The sequence below is a fragment of the Nematolebias whitei genome, chromosome 1, assembly GCF_014905685.2.
Source record: "Nematolebias whitei isolate Nwh7 chromosome 1, NemWhi1, whole genome shotgun sequence".
Taxonomy (NCBI): Eukaryota; Metazoa; Chordata; class Actinopteri; order Cyprinodontiformes; family Rivulidae; genus Nematolebias; species Nematolebias whitei.
Window position 1 is genome coordinate 36,941,405 of NC_056498.1, and position 12,273 is coordinate 36,953,677.

Below are 12,273 nucleotides of genomic sequence, written 5' to 3' on the forward strand. Positions count from 1 at the left end.
TCAGACAGCCATACCTGCACAGGCTGATCTCATGAGTGAGGACAGCACTCCATCGGTCCACTCGTTTGTAGAAAGGTCATTTTCTCCATACAGCTCCCCAAGACTCATTGACTTCGGGTTCAGAGGGAACACCTGACATTACATAAGCACCAAGACATGAAAGAATGTCAACGTTTAACAAAAGCACACCTACAGAGTGACAACTGTTGGTAGGTGTCTGTCTATTTGCATCTGTTTGTCTAAAATCATGAGTCAATATTTCTGTGTTGGGTTATGTCCTTTTGGATTGTCCTAATATGTCCTATCTGTCTTTTTTGTACTTTTTTTTTTTAACATTTTCTATCCCTTTGCAGCTACAACAATCCAAATTTTTCAGTTGAGAAACAGAAAGGGGTTAAGAAGTAAACTTTTGTTTTGTTTGATTTTTACTTTTTGTGTTAGTTGTAAAAAAAAAACCATTTCACCTGCTATCAGCTGCAACACCAGACATGTTGGCAAATATTACTATTAATTAAGACATACTCTGCAATTCAATTAAAAAGGATTTAAAAAGGTAACATGCAAAATCATTGCTCATTATGCATTCTTTAATTGATTTTTCTTTAAAAGTAATAACAGTGGAGTGTGTAGTTGTCTAAGAAATGAATCATTTTTACAGTGGTAACAAAATAAAGCTGTATTTGTAAATGATTAATTAGAATTTTACCATCTTGTAAACAATACTTTATTGTGCCTCACAAATATGTGTTATCATTAAGATATTAGTTTTTCATTCACACACACCTGAACCTGCTGAAAGCCAGGTTCTCCTTTATCATGGAGAGTAGTGAGGGCGTTCTGCAGAGTCCTCCAGGTCACGCTCTTAGCGCTGCCTGTTTTACCAACCAGCATGGAAGAGTGTCGAGAGTTTTTGGTCTTGTAAAGCTGGATGACTTTGGTCATGGTGAAGGGAGTCACCTGCAAACTGCTTCGCTGAAGCTCCACCTCTACGGCCTCCTTTAACTGCAGTGAAATAACAGTGGAAGTCGATGATAATGCAGATATATCGTGAACATGAGGACGTACTGCTCAGGGTTGAGAAGACCTTTTAAAATCAGGACATTTAAGATGACCAATGATTTTCTTGACCTGCTAACTGTATGGGATAGTCACAACGTTCACCCTAATCTGAAAACCACAAGTTAGCTTGATGTAACGGCAATGGCAGACATTTTGGGTTAGCATAGAAGATGCTCTCATGTGGCACATGGTGCATTTGCTAGAGCTGAACCTTCTCAGTGAGAAGTCGGAACGAATCCCGACCTGGGGACCTTTTCTGGATGGAATTTGCATGTTCTCTCCATGCATGTGTGGGTTTTCTCTGTGTACTCCAATTGCCTTAAAACACCAAAAACATGCATGCTGAGCTGATAGGAAACTCAACTGTCCCAAGGTGTGAGTGAGTGTGAATGGTTATTTGTCTCTATGTGTCCCCTTGATGGACTGGAGACCTGTCTTCTCACACAGTGACTGATGGATATGGGCATCAGCGACCCCCACAGCACGGAAAAGAAAAAGCAGGTAAAGATGAAGGATGTTATCTTGGATGTTATCATTGTTTTTCTTATGCATTTTATTGTTGGATGTAACTGGGACCCTGTGAACATAATTTCGCTCCACCACATGTACCACATGAGGTGCGAATGACAATAAAGAATCTCTGACTCTGACTGACTCTGAGGATGGATAAAGGTTTGTAAGCTCAATCATCCAGGTAGAGAACAACAAAAAAGGTTAAATTGTGTAATCTGGACCAGATTACAGATTCTGAGATTCCAACAGGAGGTTGGCTTGAAACACAGTAGTGAAGGCTACCTATGGGATAGATCTGGTTGGCAGGCCGCAGACTGACGAAGTCCTCTGGATGGGGGACGAAACACTTCTCACTTCAAGAAACTGGTCCAGATGACATGATTTCATCTTTGTTAATGTTCTCATGCAACAACTTTAGAAAACTAGCAATTTCATTAGCGATGCACCGATCCAATACTAATATCTTTATCGGTCCTGATATTGAAAAAAAAAACTGATCTGGTATTGTGACAATGTGACTGATCCATAAGGGCAGATATATTCAGTCTAATTCTATGCTTTGTGCTCTGAGTGATGTCATGCGCTAGCGAACTCGCCACATAGATTGTTTTCAAAATGGAGCAAGTGAAAGGATCTGGAACTACTTCACACTGCCTCAGCCAACACATTCGACAGCTACGTGCAATACGTGCACAGCGACTGTTCCAAGGGGTGGCACTAAAACTTCCAGCTATAACACTACCAACTTAATCAAGAATCTTTAGAGGTTTCACCCTTCATTGAACGGAATCAACCAAAAGGAGGCAGCTTGAAGAAGCTAACTTTGAAGGAGATGAAGGAAAGAGGTGAAAAGTTTCCACCTAATAGTGTGCAGGCAACAAAAATCACTGCAAGGATCCTGAACTTCATTATCATGAATGGGCAGCCGCTCTCAATTGTTTGGGATAAGAGATTCTGGCTGTTAATTAACCATCCGGAGTCACGCTATGACATGGTAAGCTGAAAATATTTGTCAGAGACGGCGCTACCTGAACTGCTTGTGAAGCTATTGGTGTTTAAGTGTGCTGTACTGGTGCCGTTTTCAATAAATTTGTAACTTAGTACATTTATGTCTATGTTTTTAAAAAAACTAATGTTTTAAGTCAATTCAGCACTGGTTTTTAGTATCGGATCGGTATCTACCGATACTAAACATCAGATATTGGTATCGGAAGTGAAAAAGTGGATCGTGCATCTCTGAGTTTCATATTTCAGAACATTGTTGTTCACAAAGTAAATATACAAATACTTTGCCCCACACAGTGTTTTATCAACATTATGTAAACATAAAATCGTACCCACCACTGCACTCTGTATTCATTGGTTAACTGGTCACCATTAACTTCACGCAGACTCTCTCACTGGTACATTTTCATCTTTAAATCACTTCTTGGTCTGCTGCCTTCATACATCTCCTCCTACATGTCTCTGCGTGAGTGCAGCTACGGAGTGCGCTCTCAGGACTTTATTACCTGCAGTGTTCCCTCAGTGAGGACTGAACTAGGCAAAAGGGCCTTCTCCTACTCAGCTCCACTTTCCTGGAATATCTTACAAAAAGATTTGAAGCTCTCGACCTTGACCTCTCTAAGTGTCTTTAAGAATCTGTTGGACTCCTGGCAGGGACCAATGCAGACATGTTCCTGTTTTTAGTTTTCTACATTTGTCTTGGAATCTAGCTGTTTTTTGTTTTGTTACCTTTTTCCTTTTAGCCATCCTATTTGTTAAAAAAAAAAAAAAAAAAAAAAAAAATCTGTAGTATGAGTTTTTTATAACTGTTTATTGTTGTTGCTGTTGTCCATTGTTGTCATCTTTCTTTGTTGAAATCAGGTCTCTCTTGTAAATGAGTCCTCGAGGCTCAATGGGATTTACCTGTATAAATAAAGGTTGATTGATTGATAAAAGTGCTAATAAAATTACCCTTTATTTGAACTCAAATATCCAACTCTGGTTGCCAGAGTTAAAATACATCTGAATTTTACTTGTTCTGAAAACATCTCTGATTTTATTATAGACAAGACAAAAAGAAGACAATCACTAGTCCGGACAAAAGACAAAACAAAAGTTTACAAGAATGCTACTCTTAAAGGATAAGTTCAGATCATTTGACGTGGTGTTTTGAGCCAAGGTTATGAAGAATCATTGTGTAATTTAATGAATATAACAATTGACAGCAGTTTAAAGCTTTATAATATAGTCCCTGCCTGACCCACTCTTATTTTTTTAAGATTAACGTTGTTTCATGATAGCAACAGTCCACTTTGCTCTTCATCCCACTAGTATTACTAGATGTTAGCTCATCAGTTTAGTCAGAATTAAACTCTACTTCTCCAAAATAAGGCAGTTCAAAGAGCTCTCTACAAGTAAAGACATTAAATATGAATAATCTCCACAAATCCTTCCTTCAACAGATCTTAACTAACTGTTACCTGTGGGAGTTCTGCCCCGTCAGCTCCCTGCAGCCACAGTTAACTCTAATCAGTAGCACCTGAAGATCGTCTTGATGAGCAAGAGGAGCATAAAAAGCCGCAGAGGACATCCAGTCAGCGCTGGAGCATTACCTGCCAAATGGTAGTTCTGTTCTAGCCTTTTACTCGTGAGTTAAACTGAATATTAAATACTTTGTATTTCTCCATGCTTTCAGTGTATAATCCCTGATGTCCTCCTGTCCCCTGGATTCTCCTCTGTGGACCTCAAGCTCTCCTGTGCCTCCTCAGCTGCCTCCATGCCTTTCTAACACTTGCCTGTCCCTTGCCATTGTTCAGACAAACATCTTCTTTGTCTGGAACCATTTGGGTCAGCTCTCCCCACTACTAACTCCTACTTTTATCATAAGAAAGAGCAGCAACAACATTATCAAACCCGCCGACAGACCAGTAACCATCTCCTTGCTCTTCAGGGTTCCAGCTCCCTCCCTGGTTCATTGAATGACATCACCTTGTAAATAAACACTGTAATTACATTTTGAGTCTTGGTATCGGTTCTCCACAGTCCTTGCACCTGGGTATAGATGCAATCATTACATTACCTCATTCAACATACCTTGTCATAGTCCGTAGCAGATGTCTCCACAGCAGGGAACAAGTCCTGGATGATCCCATTGAACAGTGGAAGGTCAGCAGAGGTCAGTTTAGCAATATTCATGTCTTTCATGGCCATCAAAAGAACCTTAGGAGATACAAATAGTTTATCATCATTTATGTTTATTTTCTTTATTTTTGACCTCTCTGTGTAAAAAGCAACAATTTGCTAAATGTTTTTCTGTTTGAGTAACTAAAAGTCCAGGAGAGACTTACTTCTTTATCAGGAAAGCCGGGGGAAGCGCGGCGCTTCTTTCCAGCATAGCGGAGCAGAGAGGTGAGAGCACGAAGACCAAAGTCGTAATGGTCCTGTTTGGACAACTGTTGCACTGCCAGAGAGTACAGCGTGAACACCTTCTTAGCCAAAAGCTAAAAGAAAAGAAGAAAAGTCAAACAAATACGTAAGGAACAAAGCCGGAAAGCAAACACAGAAACAAAAGATGAGGAAGAGAAACAAACATCAGCCTTCGATAGAAAGTCAAATTTACGTCAGTCAAAAACCTCTGATTTGCAGGTTTTGTTTGCTCCAAATGTCCAAAAACAATATGTTTGTGTGTTTTCTGCCACAAACCTAGTTTGTATATCAAAAAACGGAGAAAGTATATTTTGTTTCACCTTGCAGTCGTCAAAGCCCTCTCCAAAGAGCAGGATCTCAGCGATCAGGGTAGAGTCTGGAACCACCATGGAGATGGGTCTGAACATGGACTTGAGGTTGTCAGGGAGCTCAGTGCGACCAGCGTACCCTTGGGTCATTCACAAAAAATATTAATACAAGAATGGATTAAAAAAGTCCAACTCTGCAATGGTTTCTTTATTTCTTTTCTATTTGAATTTGATTGAAAAGTCTAAAAACATATAAAATGCTCCTGAGTGATTCAATTCAATTCAATTCAAAAATACTTTATTAATTCCAAAGGGAAATTAATTGTTGTAACTCGTTATCTTCATTTCATTAAGAAATGTTAAAGTGATGGCTGTAGACAGGAAGGATCTCTTGTAAAGGATCTCCATCCCACAGCGGATGCAAAGAAAATGGCCACGATGCCGTCCAATTTGTCCACCCAGACTCGACCTCTCAGTTTCTCCGGGCAGCAGGATCACTCAAATGCTGGGCAGAACTCCTCCCAGAGCAATGGCCACTCCTCCCAGAAGCCTGCCGAGCTCCTCTCTCTGCAGTCAGCCTGCTGCAGGTGCCGGGATCCTATCCTGCTGTCACGAGCCACGTTTCCTACTAGTTCCAGGATCTCAGTGGTCAGGCACACGAGCACAGCCGGCAGAGAGACGAGAATGCATCTACGGCGCCTCCTTTTCAACTCATTTGAGATTTGAGGCTGTAGCTGAGATATTATTTGAGCTTTTGAGGTGTTAATCAGTTGCTCCCGGTTGTTTAAAAAAAAAAAAACAAAAAAAAACCTTGTTGTCATGGTTACGCATCATAACAAATGTCCAAAACTAAAAAAGTGTCAGTAAAAACCCTTCCAGCTGCACAGCATCCAATACCAGAGGAAACAATCATCCAAAAAATGTGACTCACATCCAACAAAAGAGTAATGTAACAGAGCAACTCCAACATGCAGCCACCACAAGCGGCGCCATTCAAGAACACATCTTGAGAACTTACCAGGATTCATGGTGATAAAGACACCACATGATGGAACCAGCCTGATGTTGTGTCCTTCGAAAATGAACTGAGACTGCCCAGCTGAAAGCGAAGACAGGATGGAGAGGATCTGCTGTGCAACCACGGACAACACCTCGATGTTGATACGGTTGAACTCATCAAAGCATCCCCAGGCTCCCGTCTGTTCAGGGTGGACAGAGCAAAGTGTTTGTTTTATTACGACCCCTGTTCCCCAAAATGTTGAGACGTTACGTAAAATGTACGGTACATAAAAAGCAAAGTGCAAAGGATTATAAATCTCATACATCTATTATTTATTCACAATAGAATATAGATAGTGTTGAATGTTTTTGATAAATGTAACAAATTAAAAAAGTACCATAATTTAAAAAAAAAAGGAAAAAAGATTGTCTTGAAACTTTTGGCAACATCGCATTTCAAACAAGCGTACCAAATATGGCACATTAAACACCCCTTGACAAACTATTATACAGCAATCTAGAGCAATGGCTGGACAAGCAAAGAACTTGTATAATCTTTGACCTTGATTTGCAACAGTGACCTTGAAAATATCTTGATAAAAAAAAAAATTACACGACCCGCCATTTAGTGGTAAAACAAATTTGTATAAAATTTCATTAAATTATTTAGAGTGGATCAGAAGTTATGGCCCAGACAAGAGGAAGTTTACAAATATACAACAGGTTGTTGCTATAAAATACAAAGTGTTTCCCCTTCCATTACCCAAGGAGGGTGCCCCGCCCTGTCAACGGAATCAAGCGCCCTGCCTACGCAACTATCTCCCCCACCCTATCGACAAATGCCATTACTGACGTAGAACTAAGCTAGTGGCACGCAATATTGACGCGCTAGTTAAAAAGCTACAGAGGTGGCGCTCCGCTTCCCTCACGTTTCTCTCCACTACCCTGCCCCCAGTCGACAACTGCCAGTGCAAACCTAGCGCGCAACACACAGGTGACTCTGTCTCCAACATACCATCCCCACCCCAGCAGCAAAAACCCCAGAATAGATGAGCACCCTGCCAAGGCAAGTGAGCTAGGGGAAACATTTAACGGACCTAAATTTTTCCCCAAAATGTTGTCAATCTTTAGTTTAAACATTTGATATGTTTACTATGTTAAAATAAAATATGGGTTCATAAATTCTTCAGATGATTGCATTTTGTTTTTCATATTTTACAACAAAGTGTTTCCCTTACCATCATACAAGCTGGGTGCTCCACCCTGTCAACAGAACTGAGCGCCCTGCCTACCGAACCCCGCCCCCACGTCGGCCGGCACTGACGCAGCGCTAAGCTAGCTGTGCGCAATACAGACACACTATCTTAGCGCTTTGTGACCAAAAACCTCGGAAGATATGAGAGCCCTGTCAAGGTAAGTAAACTAGAGGAAACACTGTCAACATCCCAACTTTTTTTAAAATTAGCGTTGTACTATTGTCACACGTGAACATAATAAAACCTTTACACAGCCAAAGAAGGGAGCCTTTAATATGTAGAAATAAAGTTGTACTCTTGTGTGCTGCCTGCTGGACGTTAATCATTACTGTTATCTCCTCATTATTAGAATTCACAAGTACTGGTAATTAATTTCCTTGTTGGGGATTAATAGAGTACAATAAAATAAAAATAAATAAATAAATAAAAGTACCTGAGCCAGGCCTGCGAACATGCGTCCCATTGATTTGTAATCAAGTCCTTCAGAGCAGTTGACAACAATGACGTACATGCCCAGAGCTTTGCCTAAATCTTTAACTGTCTCTGTCTTCCCTGTACCAGCGGGGCCTTTAGGAGAGCCCCCCCGATGCAGATGGAGCGCTGTGGTCAGGGTCATGTAACACCTGGACACGATCAAACATCATTAGTTACATTTAAAATTCACTAAAGCATATTAATATAACTGGGATATTTATTGAAGCCAGAAACAAACACATATCATAAAACATTTAAAAAATGCCAAATTGTGATATATTTGTATTTTCACATCTACTGAAAAAGATTTAAGCAAACTGCTAAATATACCCTTAGTCCTGAGAATTTATTCGTCTAATGAACAGAACTGGAACATTGGTTATTGTCACTTTTTTTAAATGGATGCTTTGTTGAATAAAGCACGAATGAATAAACCAATCTAAACTACCTTCCCAGTCTCACTGACTGGGAAATACCAAATGTGATGTGAAATAATGGACCTGTCGGTAAGTGGAGTGATGACCAGCCGTCCAGAGTTGCCCAGGTACTCGTAGCCGTAATTAAACTGTGTGTTTGTCTGGCGGATGAAACAGTTCATTTCCTGGAGGAAGGTAAAAACAGAAACGTAATGGCTAATTATTTCTCAATGTCACACCATGTACTTCTACCAATAAAACCTTTTTCTGTTTTGTTGGTAGACTTTCAGGTTTGACATTGACCATTTTACAGTTACTAATGCGCTTGCTCAAAGTCAATGTTTTGCATTGCTCTGTGGGGTCTAGATGGCATCATGCCTACTTCCGGTTAGTTGAAATACACTTTGTTCATATTGACTTATGTTTTATCTGTGATCTGCCATCATTCAAACACCCGGGAGCATGCCGCTACAACGTAAAACACCATCCATCCATCCATCCATTATCTTTACCCGTTTGTTCCATTTTGGGTCACGGGGGTCGCCGGTGCCCATGTCCAGCAATCACTGTGCGAGGGGCGGGGTACACCCTGGACGGGTCACAAGTCCATCACAGGGCCACATAGAGACAAACGAGACAAACAACCTCTCACTCACACCTAGGGACAATTTAGTTACCAATCAGCCTAACATGCATGTTTTTGGTCTGTGGGAGGAAACCGGAACACCCGGAGAAAACCCACGCATGCACGGAGAGAACATGCAAACTCCACCCAGAAAGGCCCCTGGACCGGGGTTTGAACCAAGGACCTGCTCGCTGAGAGGCAGCAGCTTTACCAGTTGCGCCACCGTGCTGCCCGTAAAACACCAATAAAGTTAATTTACAAATGTGCTTTTATAGAACATTCAATAAAAAAGCTGGTGTGTAAAGGACCAAAACAAGAGATTGATGCCAACCCAAAATATCTAGCAATAGCTTGGGGGTGTCAGTGAGTCTTTAGTGTTCATAAGAGTAAGTAAGTGGTGGAAAGAGGAAAAAGAATTTATCTGACTGCACTTTGGGTGTAAACTAAAAACAAAAAGAAAAAGCAAAAATGGACAGCATGACATAAATTGTTATATTAGACATATTGGACATAACTGGTATTGATATACTTTGACTATCTAAGGTTATGTCACACTGCAGGTGTTAATGCTCAATTCAGATTTTTGGCTCAGATCTGATTTTGTTTTTGCTTGGTTGTTCACATTGTCATTAAAATGCGACCTCCATCTAACTCCACAGTGAACCATTAACAGTTCTGATGCGGCCCGTACGTGCTGAAGAAAATGTGATGTCACACGCAGCACATGGTGTTCCATCCATCCATTTTCTTCCGCTTATCCGGGGTCGGGTCGCGGGGGTAGCAGCTTAAGTAGGGAGGCCCAGACTTCCCTCTTCCCACATTGTGTTTAAGGAAGTAAATACGAATGCTGCACGTCAGCATGTATCGATTCTGAAGGTGTGCAATCAGAAGAGATTAAATTTTCATCTGATAGGCTTGTTTGGTCCAGTGTTTACATGTAATCTTGCCTCTTGAGGATTCCTCTGGCGCAGCGTTGTATGTTTGGAATGGGAGTGGTGCAGTGAAGGTAAAAACAAACTGAAGACTAACATGATCCATCATGCTAGTATAGATAAGGTCCTACAGTAACATTAGTATCACGTGCTGCTGAATATTCTCAGTCAGGACATGGGAAATGAAAAGTTCAAAGATGAAGCAAATGGACTTTTGTTCTGTAGCTGATGATGTGCAGAATTCCTAGATTTAAACTGCATGAGGTTGGTACTGTTATTGTTAATACTTGGATCATTCCACTTAAACCCACCTCACTGACATTACTTCATTCATTAGTTCAACCTTTATTTATACAGGTAGGTCTCATTGAGTCACAAGGACTCATTTACAAGAGATAAATGTGGAGATGTCCCCACCCTTTGACCCTAAACTTAACCCCATCTACCAAGCCTAACCCAAACTTCTGACCCTAAGCCTAACCCTCTGACCTTTGACCCTAAGTTTGACCGCTAACCCTGACATGAAACACCTGACCTCAGACACTGGACTCAGACACTGACATGAACCCTTGGCCCATCGCCTTACCCAATACTCTCCCTCTTTGAAGCACTTGGTGGAGTGAGGTCATAGCTAGAGGTCTGGCTGGGGTGATAGGGAACGTGCATGTGAAGCCTGCACAGTGATGGATTGTGCACGTCCAAAATATACTGGTACTTAAAGTCAGATAAAATGTGACATGATCGTTCAGACTGCAGTCGTTTTGAAAAACATCCGATATGTACCTAAATCAGTACAACATATGAAAAAGACCTGGGATGGATTTGAAAAAATTGGATTTGTCACATTCAGACTGTCATGAAAAAAATTGATATGGGTCACATAGAGGCCAAAAAAAAAAACGGATTTGGGCCACATTTGCCTAGATTTTGAACATAGCCATAAATAATCCAAAGAAAATCTAAAGTTTTAAAGAAGTTTATAGAGATCATCCATCTCAATGTCCCATACAGTAGACTTTACCTTGTTCTCATAGTAATGTCGCAGCTGGCAGAGCCACTCAAATGCGTTGACGTCATTGCAGCCGACCTTGAGCAGTTTTTCAATAACGTCCCGAGCGTGAACCTCCACCGTGACCAGAGCTACGATCTTTAGACGCAGGACTTTGGGCAGGTTATTACGAATCATCTCTGAATAGATCTGGAGAATGGAAACCTGACGAGAGCAGATGTAGCAAATGTGCCAAGACCCAAACACCAACCTTAACTTGACCAGTCAAACATTTTAATGCAGCTTCAAAAGATTATAAAACCAACTTCACTCCAAACCTGCTTTTTCTTCAGTGACTTTAGAGAAGACTTGCTATCGTTCTCCTTGCTGACGAGTGCACTGGTCACATCAGAGGTCCATTTGATCTGACTAGCAGTGATGATCATCTTAAACAGGAGAGAAAATCATTTATAAAACTTGTCCACCTGGAGAGGTTTTTAAAATCCTAAATCAGTGTAATAAAGAAAGATCCTGGAAAAATACTGTGCTCAGAATGTCAGGTTATGCACGGCCAAGAGGAAAAGAAATTCGTATTTGCAGATGACAAACTGGTTTTCAAATGCATCACTTCCACTCTGTATTTCACTGCATCACTGACTTGCCATGCAATTATTCTGATGTCAGAGGGAAAAAGGTGTAAAAAGGAAGAAACCAAATTAAATATACCTGTCCTGGATTTTTATTGATCCATATGTCTCTCGATGGTGTTTCCTTCTTCAGCTCTATGAGGCAGTTATTCAAATTGGTTTTCAGAGATGCCCGCATAGTACTCTCAATATCAGACAGCCAGATCTAAACACACACAAAGGTGGTTACATTTTCTTCATTTAAAATATTTATCCCACTATGATTTGAGCCAGATTTATCTTACTTATAACAGATTTTATTAATCATAAAGTGACCAGAAGAAATGTTTACCTCTACAGGTTTGTCCAGCTGTGTTGGTTGTGAGAAAGAAACATACTCCCCGTCAGCAGAATACATCCCATTAGCTTTTTGTATGTTAAATTTCTATAAAAACACAAACATAACACAATGGCAGCTTTTAGTATGTACAGAATCAGCCCAATAAGATTTTGTTTAAATACAGTGTATTGAAGACCATTTGAAGTTAAAGTTTGGCTTACAACTAAATAATTCAATTCAAGTCACCAAAGTTCATGCTCAATAATCCAGGTAAAAATCGAACAATGTTCAGTCAGATCATTCAATCACTCAGGTCAATTTAATTC

The 12,273-nt window shown here is 40.5% G+C and overlaps 1 protein-coding gene across 1 annotated transcript in view; it reads right to left on the reverse strand.

Moving 5' to 3' along the window:
* The window catches only part of dnah2 (dynein, axonemal, heavy chain 2), a 121,179-nt gene that overhangs the window by 62,856 nt on the left and 46,050 nt on the right, over positions 1 to 12,273 (reverse strand). The window contains exons 18-27 of the mRNA XM_037677468.1: positions 11,320 to 11,427; positions 11,015 to 11,206; positions 8,521 to 8,621; positions 7,980 to 8,169; positions 6,310 to 6,490; positions 5,304 to 5,431; positions 4,905 to 5,057; positions 4,651 to 4,776; positions 784 to 1,002; positions 15 to 132 (exon numbers count right to left, since the gene is read on the reverse strand). Of these exons, the coding sequence (XP_037533396.1) occupies positions 15 to 132; positions 784 to 1,002; positions 4,651 to 4,776; positions 4,905 to 5,057; positions 5,304 to 5,431; positions 6,310 to 6,490; positions 7,980 to 8,169; positions 8,521 to 8,621; positions 11,015 to 11,206; positions 11,320 to 11,427 (1,516 nt within the window). The remainder of the gene's footprint in view (positions 1 to 14; positions 133 to 783; positions 1,003 to 4,650; positions 4,777 to 4,904; positions 5,058 to 5,303; positions 5,432 to 6,309; positions 6,491 to 7,979; positions 8,170 to 8,520; positions 8,622 to 11,014; positions 11,207 to 11,319; positions 11,428 to 12,273) is intronic.